Source organism: Geotrypetes seraphini, chromosome 5, assembly GCF_902459505.1.
Source record: "Geotrypetes seraphini chromosome 5, aGeoSer1.1, whole genome shotgun sequence".
In the NCBI taxonomy this organism is placed as follows: Eukaryota; Metazoa; Chordata; class Amphibia; order Gymnophiona; family Dermophiidae; genus Geotrypetes; species Geotrypetes seraphini.
In genome coordinates, this window is record NC_047088.1 from 153484134 (window position 1) to 153503807 (window position 19674).

A 19674-nucleotide genomic window follows, 5' to 3' on the forward strand; every position below is an offset into this window, starting at 1 on the left:
CCTGGACACTTAGAACAGCTGAAAAACTAAGGGAAATGAAATGAAATGACATGAAAAATGTCAAGAAAAATGTGGAATAACTTGTAAGTGTCATGGCTCCACGTCATTCTCTTTTTGGTTGGGTTGAGATCTTTTCAGTGGTCCCTCGTAATGTCTAAATCAGACAACAATGCACATACTGACAACATGAACATGTTCAATAATAAAGCAGAAATAGAAGACCCTTGCAGAACTCCTGAATCCAATTCCAACCATTCAGAACTAGTATTCCATGTAACAACTTGAAAAATAATAACAGTCACTCAATAATGATCTAAACCAGGATAACACTTTACCTAGAACCCCCGTTTCTCCGTGCCTCTGCATGCGCAGTAGAATAGAACCACCGAGCAGGGAGGAACTGTTGAGAAGGGAAGCGTCTCAGTGCAGTGGCAGTAGGAACTGTTGAGCAAGGAAGCATCTTAAGCGCAGTGGAACTGCCAAGCATGGAGGAACCGCCGCGCAGGGAAGCGTCTCAGCACAGTGGCAGCAGTCCTGACCTGCCAACCCCAATTCTGACGTCGCAGAGGAAGTTCTGGGCCAGCCAATCGCTGCCTGGCTGGCCAAGAACTTCCTCTTTGATGTCGAGAAGAAGGTTTGTGGGCTGGCGCCTGGACCTTACTTTTCTTTAGTTGTGGCGGGCGGCAGCGGACTTGGGGGGGCAGGCTTCGGTGCTGGAGGGAGGGAGGCAGATAGGCAGGCTGGCTTTAGCGCGGCAGGGAGGGAGGGACGTAGGCTGGCTGGCTTCGGGGGAGGGGCTAAGACAAAGGCTTGAAGGCAGTGAAGGGGACATAGGGAGGAAAGAAGGAGAAAAAGAGGCAGAGAAAGGGGGGGTTGTAAGCAGAAGAAAGACTAGAGAGAAAAGTCTGGACCAAAGGGGAATGACAGGAGGCAGATGCAGGACTATGGCAGGTGCAGACAGAGGGGGAGAGACCCTGAGGAAGAGCAGAGAGAGGCAAGATCATAACAGAGGAGGGAGAGAGAGGGAGACCTAGAACAAAGGTACAAAGGAGAACTGACACTGGATCTGGGGGCACTAAGGATATGGGAAAGGGCACTAAGGACATAGGAAGGAGGCACTGGGAAACTAAGGACATGGGTAGGGGCACTAATGGTATAGGAAGGAGGCACTGAGGGCACTAAGGATATAGCAAGGGACACTAAGGACATAGAAAAAAGGCACTCGGGGCAATAAGGACATGGGCAGTGGCACTAAGGACATAGGAAGGGGCACTAAGGACATAGGAAGGAGGCACTAAGGACATAGGAAGGATGCACTGAGGGCACTAAGGATATAGAAAGGGGCACTAAGGACATAGGAAGGAAGCACTGGGGGCACTAAGGACATGGGAAGGAGGCACTGGGGGCACTAAGGACATAGAAAGGAAGGAGGGAGGAAATAGAAAGGGACAATTGTTGGGCCTCAGTGCAGAAAGAAAGGATGCACAGTCAGAAGGAAACACAACCAGAGACTCATGAAATCACCAGACAGCAAAAGGTAGGAAAAATGATTTTATTTTCAATTTAGTGATCAAAATGTGTCAGTTTTGAGAATTTATATCTGCTGTCTATATTTTGCACTATATTTGTCTATTTTTCTATAGTTACTGAGGTGACATTGCATATTTTAAAGTCATCTGCCTTGACATCTTTGAAAACCCCCAAATATAAATGATAATTAACATTTTCTCTACGTATAGCGTGCTTTGTGTTTTTTTATTTTATGGTTACCATTATGAATTAATAAGATATTATGTGTACATGAAAAAATGAACGGAAGAAATTTGGGGCGGGATTGGGGGTGGGGCTAAGGCGGGATTGGGGGGTGGGACTGACAATTAATAGATGCCCCGTTTTGATGAAAAACATAAATGGTCACATTAAGTATATATCACTGTTATTTCCTTCCATTTTGAATGAAAGCAGCAGGCAAATTTATCACATGATACATAATCTAAATCTTTACTTGTAAAAAGTTAGTGGTCAAGATTGATGGCGTTTTATGATTAGGGACCCAGCCTTGAAAAAGCATTTTATCGCGAAACATGTTGGCACAAGAAGTCCCTATAATGACCACAAAATCAAAGCTAAGTTTTTTTTAATTAAATACTTCTTAAAACTTTATAAAAAGTAGAATAATTAAGTTATATGTAGTTTACAAAAACAATATTTAAAACAAATAATTTAAATTAATTATAAACCAAGCTGACCCAGGGAAAATTCTGCACATCAAGCTTAACCTGATGAAAAAGTTTGAATGTGGAGTGGTGCATCTGAGGATCAATTAAGCACTTTGGTGACCTGGTTCTGACACGAATCTGACTTTTTTGATATCTTTATTGCATGAATGCTTATAAAGATTAAGGGGTCCTTTTATCAAGCCACGCTAGCAGGATTAGCGCGTTGGACATTTCATCACGCACTAAACCCCGTGGCCAGCTAAAAAACTAACGCCTGCTCAATGTAGGCGTTAGTGGCTAGCGCAGCAGGCGGTTTAACGCGCGGTAATACACGTGTTAAACCCCTACCACAGCTTGATAAAAGGACCCCTAAGTGCAATTACTGATTCAATCTAAATCAGACACTTGAAGAAACCAGTGACTCAGCTATAGAAAATTATTTGAACCAGAAACATGACGGCAGATAAAGGCCAAATGGCCCATCTAGTCTTCCCATTATCTCTTTCTCTTAGGAGCCTTATCAATCCTTTTGTCATATAAAACTTACTTGCTTTTAAAATTGACTGTTTATAATGATATAATGCAGGATTATAGTTCTCTTGTGAAGTAATTTGATGAGAAATCTTAATCATAATCGTAAATGAAGTCAGTTTTATGATCAGACCAAGGCAAGACAACAGTACAGTACTAGGCTCCAAGTGAAACTAACACAGGATCAAGTAAAAAATCTCTTTCCGATGAAAAGTGTTTGTCCTCCTGTTGACCATTTTCTCTCTATTACAGACATATTTAGATTACAGTATGACTAACTAAGCCGGAGGGTCCCATTACCTGCGGGAAAACGAGGCGAGGCTCCTAGACACTTAGAACAGCTGAAAAACTAAGAGAAAAGGGAACAGGTAGCCTAGCAACGGCGTCGCAGCAGTGCTAGCTGCAATAGCAGTTGTAATATGAAGAGCTAATTTTTGTGCACATGCGCAATGCATTCTCGCATTCTTTGATGAATACTGGCTACATGTTTCTATGTTGTAACCAATAGGTGTCTATGTTAGAGATGTTAGCCAATAGGTGGTTGGAGCTAGGAACAAATGCGAGCTTTCGTGAGGATCGCGAGAATGTTGGGATTTGCGCGGGCTGGCGCTGTGATGTAGTTTTTGGCCCTTCAGTTTCCTTTAAGTATGGAGCGCGGGAAGTCGCTCTGGCTGAGGGAATATAGAGGTAGCAATGACCGGACTTTTCAAGACATGTGAGTAAATGCGTTTTATTTTGCACAGGGAGAGTCATAATCCCCAAACGCCTTTTAAAAATAAAAACGTGCTTTATATGGTAGGATTCACCACTTTCCTATTTACGGGAGATTATAAATGGTGATACAAAGAAAACCATCCTTAAAAATGAAGGCTTACTGAAGATCTGAGAGTTCATATGTAATTGTCGTGAAACGGATTAGCTTAGTGGCTAGGCCAGTGCTTTCCAAGCTTGTCTCCGATAGGGACCCCATTTCAGCAAAACTTCCCAATTGACTGTTCCTTCCTGTAACTCGTTGTGGATGCTCTGACCTCTTTTTTAAGATAAAGTTAAAAAACTTTGCTTATTTTCAGGGCAGGATTAATTCTTCGCGGGCCCCTAGGTACACAAGTACACTGGGCCCCCTAGCCCTGCCCCGCCCCCATTTATTTACTTCTTTATTTCCACTTGTATTTCTTTTTTCTTTTATTGTATAATTCAAAACAAACAACAAAGATTACCATACCAATGCCAGTATACAGTTTTAATTCTATGCAAGGCCACCAAATCTCTGAACAAATCCCCCTTTCTTCCTTTTAACTTTAACTCTGAACCCTTTCTATACAACAAGGCAAGCGGTCCACCAAAGAATCCAACGTGAAACAAAAGAAGATCAGCCGACAAGGAGATTCAAATTGGGTTTATTCAAGGTGCTTCCAAGAACCATACCTGAAGCATTTTGCCAAATAAGGTTGGCCAATGCTAACAGAAAATCATGTCTTTCATACACACAGAATCACCTGTACCCAGTATGGAATAAGTAATCACAAACTAACGTTTCCCCCTTTTTACAAAAGTACAAAATAGTTCCAGTGAGCGACACAGCACCACAGAACATTCAGCATGCTGGACGGTGCTACAAACTGAAGGAACAGTACAGTTTAGGGGGTGAAGAACTTATGTGCACCACAGAAGAGCAGGACTTGGGTGTGATTGTATGTGATGATCTTAAGGTGGCCAAACAGGTTGTAAAGGTGACAGCAAAAGCTAGGATGCTGCGGTGCATAGGAAGCGGTATGGCCAGTAGGAAAAAGAAGTATTGATGCCCCTGTATAAGACTCTGGTGGGACCTCATTTAGAATATTGTGAGCAATTCTGGAGACCGTATCTTCAAAAAGATATAGAAAGTAGAGAATGACACAGTGAAAAAATTGGTCCCCGTCACCGCCCCGTCCCCGTCTCACCATCCCCGTCACCGCCCCGTCCCCGTCTCACCATCCCCGTCACCGCCCCATCCCCTTCTCACCATCCTCTTCACCGCCCCGTCACCGCCACTGCCACCCCATTCACCGCCCCGTCACCGCCACTGCAATCCCATTCACTTTTCTTTATTTACGTATAAAGGAAACATTCTTTAAAACTTTAAAACTTAGTTAAATATTAGTTAATAACTATACAAAAACAAAACACGCAGAGAAAAAATTAATTAATATAAATTCTCAAAACTGACACATTTTGATCACTAAATTTAAAATAGTTATTTTTCATACAGTTTTTCAATCACTAATCTTCCACCACCCCTGGGGCTAGCAATGCAAAAACAAACACGACATGTACTTTAAATGCTTACAATGTTAGCCTATATGGTAAGTAGATGCGGCCGCTGTACCTAATCGCGGCAAAGATCTCCCTGCCGTGATTAGCATAGTGACCGCGGCTACGGCTGCAAGTCTCCCCTCCCCCCAGCGATCACGGCAGGAGGGCACCCAACCCCTCCTGTAGACCCCCCCAACGGCCCTCCCGACAATCGCAGCAGAAGGGTACCCAACCCCTCCTGCCGGTCCTCCCAATGGCCTCCCCTAAGATCGCCGGCAGGAGGGTACCCAACCCCTCCTGCTGGACCCCCCCCCCCCAACGAACCCTCCCACCCCGGAACCCCCTTAGTCTTACTTTCCAAGTTGGACCGGACGGCTCCTCACACGTATGGCCAGCAGGCTTGCCTCCGTCCAAATGAGGCGGGCCCGCCCCTACCCTGCCCAACCCACAGGATCCTAGGGCCTGATTGGTCTAGGCACCTAAAGCCACTCCCGCTATAGGAGGGGCCTTAGGTGCTTGGGCCAATCAGGCCCTAGGATCCTGTGGGTTAGGCAGGGGAGGGGAGGGGCGGGCCCGCCTCATTTGGACGGAGGCAGGCCTGCTGGCCAGACGAGCGAGGAGCTGTCCGGTCCAACTTGGAAAGTAAGACTAAGGGTGGTGTTTCGGGATGGCGGGGTTTGTTGGGGGAGGGACCGGCAGGAGGGGTTGGGCACCCTCCTATTGGCGATATAGGGGGCCGTTGGGGGTGCCGGCAGGATGGGTTGGGCACCCTCCTACCAGTGAGGGCGATCGTCGGGGGGGGGGGGGGCGGGTTCTATTGGCAGGAAGGGTTGATCTGACAAATGAGGAGCACGGTGAAAACACAGGTAAATTGCGGTTCCTAGAGGGGGGGACATTGGCCTGTGGGGACAAATCTATTCACCGTTTTTGCGGTCGGTGAAAGGATTTGTCCCCGCGTCTGCGGCGATTTGCTAATGAGGTCACCATAACCCGCAGCCAAACCGCAGCCACGCAGCGGTTCGCTGCGGGGATCGCTCCCCGTGTCATTTTCTAATAGAAAGGATGGAGTCGGTCCAGAGGAAGGCTACTAAAACTGGTTGAAGAAACTTCATAGCTTGGGTATTATGTGCTCCAACCATTGCATTTTCGGTAAGGGTCTCTAATCTCTAAAAAAAAAATAAAAAATGCAATATGCCTTTACACTTACTATGGGTCATCCATAGGTGGGATGAGAGGAAAGCAGAATCAGTGAACTACTGGCTTGATGTGCTGAATCTGGTGATTAGGGTACTGTTGAAGACTAATGGAGGGACCAAAAGTAGGTCAGATTGCATATTGATAGAAAATGTTTGCAGAAGGAAATGACTGAAGGATGGCACTACCTAGCTAGGAATTGATAGTAAACATCCCCTTGGGCATTGATTCTGCTATGCTTAAAAATAAAAATAAGGTATAACTTTCACTCATTAATAAACACCTTCTCTGTTCAGTCACTTCAACTGACAGATATGTTAAAACTAAGATTTTACCTAAAAGCCTTTGGTTGGTTGGTTGGTTTTAATTTTACCAGGCCAGGGAGTTGTCTTTGCTATATGAACATATTTTGCTTCTGGATCTGCTAGATCTTTAGTAAATTTCTAGTGTATATTTCCTTCGGGCCCTGCCTAGTTTTGACACCTAAATCCTCACCTCTTTGTTTAGGTTCAAACAATTTTTATTGATGCAAGCAAGAGTGCAAACAGAACAACGGAACACAAAAAGTTCAGAATACAAACAGTGATGCATCATATCCAACACAATTCAAGGAAATATTGGAGATGGGTACAGGAACAAACCCCCCCCCCTCTAATCGACTCATGGCCATCGAGTCCAGAGTCGGCAGAAAGGCCCTCCGGGACCCTGGACTCTTATGAGCCCCTAAGTTGCCACTCCACCTCCCTCCTCCCACTGATCCCCAATACAGAAACCTGTGACAAGGGCATGAATCATAGGAATCCCCCCTTCCCAAACTCCCCCCCCCATTGGTACTCTTCGCCCCACCCCACCATTACTCACTATTGCTCTCTCATCCCAACAAGCTGAGCGCCCAATTCAGGACACCCATCGTAAAATCTCACTGCTTCCCTTTGGATGTGACGATTGCAGATATGGCTCCCATACATTCAAGAACACCGTCTTCCACTTCCTAGACCCTCCCGCATCCCTCGCCTCCCAGGTAGCCAACTGATGCAACTGGCTCCTCCAGTGCCAAAACACCGAAGTGTCCTGGACCGTCCAGTATTGTAGAATACATTTCCGGGCCAGCAAGCTCATCTTAATACAGAGAGCCCTGTTCCCCCCTATACAAATGGCCATAAGCCTCAGGCAAATCCAATACAAAGTGGGCCAGGGTACAGCGCAAAGCTCTACCAAGCAACCCTGACATATAGGAGATGATACGCCTCCAGAAACGTTGACCTCTTTGTTTAATATCCCTTTCTGCCATGCCCCTCTTATGGACAGACCACTTTCTAGATATGTTTTTGATAACTATTTCTGCAGTGTGCTCCCAAATAATCCCCCTTCACAACTACCTTAGGTCAACACAGTATAGACCCCATATCCCTACCTCCTTTTGATCCCTTCCTACTCCTACCTTTTCCATCAATGCCTTTACAGCTTACAGGACTGCATTGACTGCTGAAATACCCCACTTACTTGGTTTTGCCAGTGTGCCAGACCAAGGGCCAAACAACTCTCCCATCCCGGCTCTACCGCAGGGCCCCGTCCCATCTCCCTCTCTTCCCCTCATCTTCACGTGGCGAGTCACTCACCCTTCTCCTCACCTGCGTGGCAGATGAATCGCCACTTATCGTCGTCTTTATGATTTTTTTTTTTTTTTTTTTGCAAATGAAGATGGGGCTCGGCATAAGATTGACAATGCAGCAGTAACCCTTCTGTTGCAAATGGTGCTGCTGCTGCTCAGTCAGAGCTTCCCTCTTCGAAACGCCCAGGCGGAAACAGGAAGCTGTGTAGGAGGGGAAGCTTTTGGCTGAGCATCGCTTGCAACAGAATAGTTGTTGGTTGCCACTGCTGCCCGGGGGAGGCGGGGAGAGCGACCCACGCTGCTGATCTTTCCAGGGGGGGGCGGTGCTGCTAATCTTTCTGAGGGGGACTGGCACTGCCAATCTTTCCGGGGAGAGGGGGAGGGGCGCATTGCCGAAAGAAAAAAAAACAAACAAATAAAAAATCGAAGTCCCATTTGTTTCTTCAGCGGGCTCCCCTGACAGCTTCGGGCCCTAGGCACATGCCTTTTGGGCCTATTCATTAATCTGGTCCTGCTTATTTTCTCTTTTCCTACCTGGTTAATGTGCTCTGATTTCTATTTTTCTCTGTCCTGTTTGGGTTCTGTTGTAGGATTTTTTTCCTCTGAGAAAACATATCAGTTCTATTCTGGGAATTCTCCTCCCCCCCAAACAGAGGTATGACCATTGCTTAGCAACAGCAGCAAATGAATCCAGAGACTAGTGGGATAGCACACATGTACCAGCAGGTGGAAATAGAGAAACTACAGGTGGTCCTATTGGATGGCAGGCCTCCTGCACCTTCAGTATGCTTTATCTCCAGCAGGCGGATAGTCGCTATTCAACTAGCTCCTGGCTTCTGGCTATGTATGGTCATTTTTTCTCCTGTTGAGGATTCTCTTCAGTGAGACAGGGCTGTCTGGCTGAGCAGTGCAGACTTTAGGGGTTACACCTGGGCTCCCCCAGGTCCCTCCCCCACCCTCCCTCCGGTGATTCAGGGCTGACATGGGCTAGATCAGGGGTGGGCAACGAGGGCCGCAATCCAGTCGGGTTTTTAAGATTTCTACAATGAATATCCATGAGATCTATTTGCATGCACTGCCTCCGTTGTATGCAAATAGATCTCATGCATATTCATTAGGGAAATCCTAAAATCCCGACTGGATTGCGGCCCTCGTTGCCCACCCCTGGGTTAGATTTACTAAGAACACCGATTGTGTCCTGACCAGTTTGCGATCCTGACCCGATTCACTAACCTTACTCCTGATCCAATCTGCGCCCGATCCGATCCATGCATGCAAATGAGGGGGAACCGCATGCAAATGTAGGCAGACAGCGATTCACAAAAAAAAAATGAGGAACAGCAACTGCTGGGGACCAGTCGCTCACGTCCCTGCCGACTCTCCTGCCCCTCAGAAGTAGTATGCAGATGCCACTGATGTAACTCTTGCTGCCGCGACTGTCCTGCTGTCCTTACTCTCCTGCTCTGATGCCATTCCCTGCAGTGCAAGCCCATGGTTTTTACCCGCAGGTTTAAAGCAGGCTGCACTACGGTGTGTTCTATTCTGTTCCAGAACACGCCGCAGTACAGCCCCGCTTTAACCCGCAGGTTAAAACCATGAGCTCGCACTGCAGGGAGGGGAGCAAAGAACAGGAGAGTCTGGGAGGATTTTATGTTCTGTTCCGTAACTGCCCTTCTCTCACAGGTAAGCTGGACAGTTCCCCCTCTCCCCTCCTGATGCGCATGAACTGGCTTTTTAACATAGGCTGTAGCAAGTCCCGGTGAAGAAGGGGAGACGAGATTGGGCCCAGCTCAGCCCTCGATCATGTCTGCCTGGATTACTTTTCCACCCTCCCCCTTTGTTTTGACCTCGCTTGTGCAGGAGAGTGGTGCATGCTCGGATCCCTTGTACAGCCAACAATAATGGTCTGCGCATGCGTCGTGATCGGTCTTCAGTGATCCATGGGATCGCATGTGGACGTGTGTCCAATTTAGGTAATTTGCATGGGAAGCCTTTTTTAGTGGATCGAACGCCCAGCAAGACTCGGCCACAGATCAGAACAGAATCGGACAGGTAAGGGGGCTTTAGTGAATCTAGCCCTTGGTCTCTACTTTTTTCTTCTTTCCCATATTTGTAAAAAATAAACAGAGCAAGACCAAATTTGCTGTCGGGGTTTCTGCCCTGCCAGTGCTGAGTAACCTTATAGAAAGATCAGGGATATCAATTGTCAAAAAAAGGAAGTCGAAAAGGAATTTAAATACAACTTCAATAGAAGAAACTGTCTATAGAGAGTGATCAATCTAATATAATAAAATGCTAGGCCGCGCATGCGCACTCCCATCTGCGTGCGTCCGTTTTCCGTAAGATGTAGGGCACCTTAGGTAGGAGTGCGCATGCGCACTTACGTCACCAGCCGCCGATGCCTCCACAAGCCAGGACCGCAGCCAGCCGCCGATCTCCGTTCCTCCAGCGGGCGAGCGGCCGGGCGGGGGGTGTCTCGGAGGAGAGGGATCGCAGCGCTCAGCGCCCCCACCGAGGAGCCCAGCAACTTTCCGCACCGGATCGGGACCCGAGTCCTTTGCCGTCCCCCCTTCCTTTCCCGCAGATCCGACTACCTTGGCGATTCAAGCAGCGTGTGCAGCAGTCTTCACACGCTGCTTCGGGCCCTTCTACTGCCCTGATTTGCTCTGCTGCGTCTCCGATGATGTCATCAGGGACGTGCCAGAGTAAATCAAGCCAGTAGAAGGATCCGAAGCAGCATGTGAAGACTGCTGCACACGCTGGAATCGCCAGGTTCGTAGTCTGTACCGCGGAAAGGGGGGTAGAGGAAACGCTAATGCTGCTGCAGGGAACTGGTGTGGGGGAAGGGAAATGGAGGGGGAGGGAATGTTGCTTTGGACTGACAGACAGAGGGAGGAAGGGAGACAGAAAGAAAAGAAGAAAGACACAGGGGCAGGGAGATACACAGAAAGACAAAGGGGGACAGAGACAGACAGACAGAAAGAAAGACAGTGAGAGTCGCATCAGGAGGGGTGCGGGATGCGGCAGAGGGAACTTTTCCAATGGGTGCAACTGGGCGGCTGTCGGGAACCTCTGATCAGGGGCAGAGCAAGGTAAGTGTATCATAGGAATAAGAAGGAGGGGGGGAGAAAAAGGAAGGGATGCCTACTGCTGGACAGGGGGAGAAGGAAAGAGGTGCTGATGGACAGGGGGGGTGAAGAAAAAGGAACGGAGGCTTAATGTTGGACAGGGGGAGAAGGAAAGAGGTGCTGCTGGACAAGGGCGAGGTAAAGCAAAGGGAGAAGGGCTGCTGCTGCATAAGGAGAGCAGTGAAGGAGTGGTAGTGGACACAGTGGAGGTAAAAGGAAGGGAGAATGGACAGGGGGAGCAGGCAAGGGGTGGTGATGGACAGCCAAGGAAAAAGAAAGACAGAAAGAAAGAAAGCGGCTAAGGAGAGAGAGAGAAAGAAATAAAGACAGACACACACACATATTCTAGCACCCGTTAATGTAACGGGCTATAAGACTAGTTAAATATATAAAATGCTAAGAGACATGAAACTCTGAAGGGAAGGATGTGCTGAGTATCCGGCTTCTACTGGCCCTAACAAAGATGCTGTGAGTATCTATTGTATGAGTGTTTGGACTGCGGGTTTGGTGTCACGTGAGTGCAACGATAGAAAATTTGTGTAACATGCTAGACTTTGTTGGGCAGTACTAATGGTAGAAATGAAGTTCGCGGCAAACAACTTTCAGAACATGTGGTAATACATTTTTGAAGGGCTCTGAGTATGTAATTTGCAGATTGTTGAGGAGCTCGTATTTTCCTGCGTTTGTTATGTGCTGTCAGCAGTGCCACAGCATTCATAGTGTTCCTTCCCGAGGCTGACTTTGGTCAGCGTGTGCTGCTGGCTCTGTGTTGTCGGAGACAGATGCATCAGCGGTAGTATAGCTGCCTTTGGCAATGACGTACTATAATCATATAAAGAAACCGGTATGGAGTATTTTCAAATCGTTTCAATGAATTATGAGTATGCCTCAGCCCCACCACTCCACCGCTGTGCTAGCTCTTAACTGCGGCGAGATTTATGTGGCACTTCATCATTGGCCGCTCATAGTCATTTTAAATCTGCTAGTCTTGTTTTTTAATTCTTTTTTTGTATCTTTTTTATGTGTACCTATAAAACCATCTTAGCTGTAAGAATCAAATGTACTTAATTGTACTTAGCTTTAAGTAGCATAGCTAAATCCAGCCAACGCCGGGGAGTTTAACCCAACATGTTTCGCACCATACAGGCGCTGTGTCAAGGGTCTCCCGAGGTGCAGCGTGTCATCCGACTCATTCAGTGTCTAGAGTAGAATCTGAATGAGTCGGATGACACGCTGCACCTCGGGAGACCCTTGACACAGCGCCTGTATGGTGCAAAACATGTTGGGTTAAACTCCCCGGCGTTGGCTGGATTTAGCTATGCTACTTAAAGCTAAGTACAATTAAGTACATTTGTTATCCCAGGACAAGCAGGCAGCATATTCTTAACGTATGGATGACGTCACCGACGGAGCCCCGGTACGGACCTTTTTAACTAGAAAGTTCTAGTTGGCCGCACCGCGCATGCGCGAGTGCCTTCCCGCCCGACGGAGGAGTGCGTGGTCCCCAGTTTCTTTGTTTCCGCAGAGTGAAGAAGTCGCATGTTTTTCAACGGCCGTTGAAATCATTAGTTTGCCTTCCCGCTCGCGTATTTTTTCCGAATTTCTTCTTTATTTTTCCTTAAAAAAAAAAACAAAAACTCGTTGAGTTTTCTTTATTTTTTCGAGCGGGCCCTGGCGGGGCCTGTTGTCACCATACAGGCCTCCGGCTTTGATTTTGCGGAGGCCGTGTTTCCCTTCATGCCCCCTCAACCGGGTTTTAAGAAGTGCCAGCGGTGTGCACGCCCAATCTCTCTCACAGACCCGCACAATTGGTGCCTCCAGTGCCTGGGTCCAGAGCATCGGGCTGACACCTGCACCCGCTGTGCTACGCTTAAAAAGCGCACTTTGAAAAATAGGCAGATCCAGCAAAATATTTTGTTTGGTACCGGATCTGCCATGGAACCTGCCACGACGTCGACGGCACCCCAAAAGTCGGCACCGACGACGTCGACACCACCGGACCCTTCCTCGGGGTCGTTGGGCCCAGGTAAGCCGGCTAAGAAGCCTTCCACTTCCCTCGAGCGCCCTCCTGCCACGGTTGCGACACCGGCCATTCCGGCGCCGCACCGGCCCCGCAAACGCTCCGCTCCGATCTCGGTGAGTGCCTCATCATCGGCCTCCTCATCGCCGGAGCGTAAAGCAGCACCTATGGTACCGAAGAAGAAAAAAGCGGTACCGGTGCCTCCCCTGGATGACCACATCGCAGCCATACTCCAAACACAGTTACAGGAGCAGCTGCAACAACAACTCCAACAACTGTTGCCGGCGTTGCTGGCACCGCACCTTCCGGTACAGGACCGGTCTGAGCCTCGCACTGTCCCATCTATGTCGACCCCCTTGGTACCGACTAATACTTCCATGCCGGTGCTCTTGGCCGAAACACCTACGGTGCATACCCATGCTACTGCCGACCCTGTCCGGTCCCAGGAACGACATCGGTCTTCCTCACCCGGTACCGCCTCGGTGCGCTCAGGCAAATCTCTCTCAAAGACCCGCCATGCCAAGCCCTCCACGCCGATGTCCAAACGTACGCACCCCGACGTTAGGGACCCAGACTTGTGGGAAGACTCCCTTCACGGTACCAAAGAGGACGCTTCGTCAACCGACGAAGAACCCTCCATGACCGACACCGCCTCCAAACCAGAGCAATCCTCTTTCTCTAAATTCCTTAGGGAAATGCCAGCAGCTCTTTCCATCCCCTTAGAGTCCGACTCTAAGAAGTCTCAGGCTTTCCTCGATGCCCTAGACTTTGAGCAACCTCCCAAGGAATTTCTAAAGTTGCCCGTCCACGACATCTTACGGGAAACTTTCTATAAGAACTGGGAGACTCCCCTCACTGTTCCCGGAGCCCCTCGTAAATTGGATAGCTTGTACCGGATTATCCCAATCCCAGGGTTTGACAAACCTCAATTGCCCCACGAGTCCCTCCTGGTGGAATCTACTTTGAAAAAATCTCAGGGTTCCAGTGTATATGCCTCCACCCCTCCTGGCAGAGAGGGAAAAACCATGGATAAATTTGGTAAGCGCCTTTTCCAAAATTCCATGCTAGCCAATAGAGCCAACAACTACACCTTCCACTTCTCCTTCTACATGAAGCATCTGGTGCAACAGCTCTCCTCCTTACAGAAATATCTTCCTGAACGTAAGGTCCCTCTGTTCCAGCAACAAATTTCCAGCCTCCTCCAACTCAGGAAATTTATGGTTCGCTCCATCTACGACTCATTTGAGCTGACCTCTCGCGCCTCTGCCATGGCGATGGCCATGCGCTGTTTGGCATGGCTGAGAGTCTCTGACCTAGACATTAACCACCAGGACCGCCTGGCTAACGCACCTTGTCTGGGCGATGAACTCTTCGGAGAGTCCCTGGACTCAACAACCCAGAAACTCTCAGCACATGAGACCAGGTGGGACACTCTGATCAAACCTAAAAAGAAGACTCCACCTGCTCGTCCCTACAGACAACAGTCTTCTTACCAGCGTAGGTTCTCGGCCAGACCTCTCAATCCGCCTCAACAACAGTCTCGCCGTCCTCGCCACCAACATCAGAATCAGGCTCGCCCACAGACTCAACCTGCCAAACCTCCTCCTTCATCTAAGCCGTCTCAACCCTTTTGACTCTTTTCTCCAGAGCATAGCCATTCTCCCACCATCGCTGCCTCTCCCTCAACCTATCGGAGGACGTCTTCAGCTTTTCCTCAGCCGTTGGGAGGTCATCACTTCGGACCAGTGGGTCCTCAACATCATTCGCCACGGCTACTCTCTCAACTTCCAAACTCTTCCACCAGACCATCCTCCCGTAGAGTCTGCTTCTCACTCCTCCCAAACCCCCCTCCTCCTGAGGGAGGTCCAATCCCTCCTTCTCCTCAATGCCATCGAAGAGGTACCTCCGGACCAAAGGGGTCAGGGATTCTACTCCTGCTACTTCCTGGTCCCCAAAAAAACAGGAGACCTTCGTCCCATCCTCGATCTCAGGGACCTCAACAAGTGTCTAGTCAAAGAGAAGTTCAGAATGCTCTCCCTAGCCACGCTTTACCCTCTTCTCTCCCACCACGACTGGCTATGCTCCCTAGACCTCAAGGAGGCCTACACTCACATTCCAATCCATCCGACTTCACGTCGCTACCAACGGTTCCAGATACAGCACCATCACTATCAGTACAAAGTGCTACCCTTTGGCCTCGCATCATCGCCCAGAGTGTTCACCAAGTGCCTTATTGTGGTGGCGGCCTTCCTCAGGTCTCACGACCTTCAGGTGTTCCCCTACTTGGACGATTGGCTGGTGAAAGCACCTACGTCTCCGCTTGTACTTCAAGCCACTCATCACACCATCTCGTTCCTCCATCTCTTGGGTTTCGAGATCAACTACCCCAAGTCGCATCTGCTTCCCACACAGCTACTTCAGTTCATTGGAGCAGTTCTCGACACCACTCTAATGAGGGCATTTCTCCCCTCCGACCGCCATCGAACTCTGCTCCACCTCTGTCGTCAGGTGCTCCTTCATCACTCCATTCCAGCTCGGCAGATGATGATCCTCCTGGGCCACATGGCCTCGACGGTCCATGTACTTCCTCTGGCGCGACTCCACCTCAGGACACCTCAGTGGACTCTAGCCAACCAATGGTCACAGACCACCGATCCTCTTTCTCATCCCATCTCTGTGAATCGTCTCTTCGGCAATCTCTTCAATGGTGGTTGAACTCCTCCAATCTTTCCAGGGGTCTACTCTTTCATCTACCCCCTCACTCCATGATCATAACCACAGATGCCTCCCCCTATGCATGGGGCGCTCACCTGGGAGATCTTCGCACCCAGGGATTCTGGACCCCTCAGGAGCGTCAACATCACATCAACTTCCTCGAACTCAGGGCCATGTTCTATGCTCTCAAGGCCTTCCAGCACCTTCTCTACCCTCAGGTTCTTCTCCTGTGCACAGACAACCATGTCGCCATGTACTACATAAACAAGCAAGGCGGCACCGGATCTCCCCATCTCTATCAGGAGGCCATCCGCATCTGGACCTGGGGCCACGGCCCACAGTCTCTTCCTCAAGGCTGTCTATATCCAGGGCGAACAGAACTCCCTGACCGACAATCTCAGCCGCATCCTTCAACCTCACGAGTGGACGCTGGATCCTCCCACACTCCACTCCATCTTTGCTCTCTGGGGCACTCCTCAGGTGGACCTCTTTGCAGCTCCTCACAACCATCAGCTGCCCCAGTTCTGTTCCAGACTCTTCTCTCCTCATCGTTTGGCCCCGGATGCATTCCTGCTCGACTGGACGGATCGGTTCCTCTATGCCTTTCCTCCCCTACCTCTGATGTTGCGGACGCTTTTCAAACTCCGCAGGGACAGAGCCACCATGATCCTCATCGCCCCTCGGTGGCCTCGCCAACACTGGTTCTCCCTCCTGCTTCAGCTCAACTCCAGGGAGCCCATTCCTCTTCCTGTGTTTCCTACTCTACTTACACAGCAGCATCAGTCTCTACTACATCCCAATCTGTCCTCGCTCCACCTGACAGCTTGGCTTCTCTCGGGCTGACCTCTCCAGAGAATCTGTCTCAGCCTGTCCGTCGTATTTTGGATGCTTCCAGGAAACCGGCCACCCTCCAATGTTACCATCAGAAGTGGACCCGGTTCTCCTCTTGGTGTCTCCTTCATCATCACAATCCCACCTCACTGGCGGTGGAAACTGTACTGGAATATTTGCTCTCTCTCTCCGACGCTGGCCTCAAGTCGACCTCAATCAGAGTCCACCTCAGTGCCATCACTGCATTTCATGAGCCTATCCTCGGAAAACCTCTTACGGCTCATCCCCTGGTTTCCCGGTTCATGAGAGGCCTCTTCAATGTCAAACCACCTCTGAAGCCTCCTCCAGTCGTCTGGGACCTGAATGTGGTTCTATCAGCCCTCATGAAACCTCCATTTGAGCCTCTTGCCACAACTTCACTCAAATTTCTTACGTGGAAGGTGCTTTTCCTCATTGCCATCACCTCTGCCAGGAGGGTTAGTGAGCTGCATGCACTGGTTGCCGACCCACCTTTCACTGTTTTTCACCATGACAAGGTGGTTCTGCTTACCCATCCTAAATTTCTGCCTAAGGTGGTCTCGGACTTCCACCTCAACCAGTCCATTGTATTGCCTGTTTTCTTCCCTAAGCCCCATTCCCATCCTGGGGAACAGGCGTTACACTCGCTGGATTGTAAGCGTGCCCTTGCATACTACCTTGATCGTACCAGGGCTCGTCTCCTCAGCTCTTTCTGACCTTCGATCCTAACCGTCTAGGTCGTCCTGTCTCTAAACGGACGCTTTCCAACTGGCTTGCTGCCTGCATTGCGTTCTGTTATGCTCGGGCCGGTCTCTCACTGGAAGGTGCTATCACGGCCCACAGGGTCAGAGCTATGGCTGCTTCTGTGGCTTTCCTCCGCTCCACACCTATCGAGGAAATCTGTAAGGCTGCCACTTGGTTCTCAGTTCACACGTTCACTACTCACTACTGTCTGGATGCCTTCTCCAGACGGGATGGACTCTTCGGCCAATCTGTGTTACAAAATTTATTTTCCTAATGGCCAACCATCCCTCCTCCCTCTCTGTTAGCTTGGAGGTCACCCATACGTTAAGAATATGCTGCCTACTTGTCCTGGGATAAAGCACAGTTACTTACTGTAACAGGTGTTATCCAGGGACAGCAGGCAGATATTCTTACGTCCCACCCTCCTCCTCGGGTTGGCTTCTTAGCTGGCTTATCTTAACTGGGGACCACGCACTCCTCCGTCGGGCGGGAAGGCACTCACACATGCGCGGTGCGGCCAACTAGAACTTTCTAGTTAAAAAGGTCCGTACCGGGGCTCCGTCGGTGACATCACCCATACGTTAAGAATATCTGCCTGCTATCCCTGGATAACACCTGTTACGGTAAGTAACTGTGCTATTCTTACAGCTAAGATGGTTTTATAGGTACACATAAAAAAGATACAAAAAAAGAATTAAAAAACAAGACTAGCAGATTTAAAATGACTATGAGCGGCCAATGATGAAGTGCCACATAAATCTCGCCGCAGTTAAGAGCTAGCACAGCGGTGGAGTGGTGGGGCTGAGGCATTCTCATAATTCATTGAAACGATTTGAAAATACTCCATACCGGTTTCTTTATATGATTATAGTACATTTAGAGATTTGATCCCGGTAAACTAATATAAGAAGATAGCCATTTTCTCAGAGGCTAATTTGGCAATGACGTGGCAGTTGGGCTCGGTGAGTGTTTCTCAAGAGCTAGTTCCTTTCATGTGCTAAGCGAGTGCCTTCCTGCCCGACGTAGGCGCACGGTCCCTCAGTTTCTTAGTTTCCGCGGAGCTAAGAAGTCATGTTTCAATGGCTGTTGAAAATTTTTCATTTCGCTGCCTTCCCGCTCTCGCGGTTTACTGACTTTTTGTCAGTTTCTTCTTTTCATTCATTGATAGGTTCATACTAAAAGAAAACAACAAAAATAATCAAAAAACAATTATACTTTATTTTTTTCTTTACCGTTGTCGGTTTGGCCTAGTGGGGCCTTATGGATTGCCATTTTGTTTTCTCCCCTCTGCATGGCTCTTGTCCCGGGCTGGTTTTTCCTGCCCAATTTTCCTCCACGCGGTTGTTTTGTTGTGGAACTTGTCTTCACTGACATCCTTCTGTTATTTTAGCAATGTCAGGACCTCTCAGCCAATTCAATGCAATCTATGTTCTTCCTCCACCACAAAGCCAATTGGACGCCCCAAAAATTACATGTTTCAGGCCTTCTACTCTCCAACACTTGTTGGAACTGTAAATCACTTCCAGGCACCTTATTGCATATGATTTTTGAATGTCCATGTCTGCATCTCTCCCCTACAATAATTGTCCTTAAATCAGAGACACCTTCACTTAACTTATCGGCATCTCAATACGCTTTATTCAACACACTTCTTATAGTTGCCTTACGGCTTGTTTTATCTAATTGGAAATCATTTGACTCCCTGAATGTCCATTTTTGGTATAAATCTGTCTTATTACAACACAAACGAGCGATGTTGATTTCTGCAACTGTGCCACTAACAACAAAAGTACATTCTAAATGGTCCAATTTTACTGACTGCCTAGACTCTCTTTAAAGCCTTATTACTAGTATTCTAGACATCTCCTACCTACTTTTTCTCTTCTATATAGTGTTTCTTCTTCTTCTCTTTTCCTCTCTTTGATCTCTAGGGGTACTGTCTCTTTTTCTCATTCTCTCCCTTCCTCTTTTCTTTTCATAATCTTCTTATTCTTTGCTTTTTCTCTTTCCCTCCCCCCCTCTTATATATTGTTCATAGTAACTTGGATACCTACTATACCAGTCTGAAATGTAATACTTGATCTTATCCTATTATAATGAATCTTTTACCCTTCTCTGTTTTTCCTTGTATCCTGCATATGATACTTGATATTGTTATGACTTATTATTCCCTTTGTATTTTGTAAAATTTTCAATAAAATTTCATGGGGAAAAAAAAAGACTTAATTCGTCAAATTTTTATTATATTTTAATTATTACTCAAAACTTTTTGTTAATTTTTATTTTTCTCAAACCTTTATCATAAATACCAATATAATTTAGTTAAATAGAGAATTGTTCATTTGTATCATACTTTCTATTTTGCTCAGC

General features: G+C 48.2%; 2 protein-coding genes across 3 annotated transcripts in view; one reads left to right on the top strand and one right to left on the bottom strand.

Moving 5' to 3' along the window:
• NME9 (NME/NM23 family member 9) overlaps positions 1-3165 on the bottom strand; it is a 206151-nt gene extending 202986 nt beyond the window's left edge. The window contains exon 1 of the mRNA XM_033945325.1: positions 3051-3165. The gene's annotated coding sequence lies outside the window, so the exon portion shown is untranslated. The remainder of the gene's footprint in view (positions 1-3050) is intronic.
• Positions 3166-3292: 127 nt separating this feature from the next.
• LOC117360842 overlaps positions 3293-19674 on the top strand; it is a 72469-nt gene continuing 56087 nt past the window's right edge. The window contains exon 1 of one of the 2 annotated variants that reach the window (XM_033945326.1): positions 3293-3465. In XM_033945326.1, the coding sequence (XP_033801217.1) occupies positions 3398-3465 (68 nt within the window). In that variant the 5' untranslated portion in view covers positions 3293-3397. The remainder of the gene's footprint in view (positions 3466-19674) is intronic. The other variant, XM_033945327.1, reaches the window with a different exon arrangement.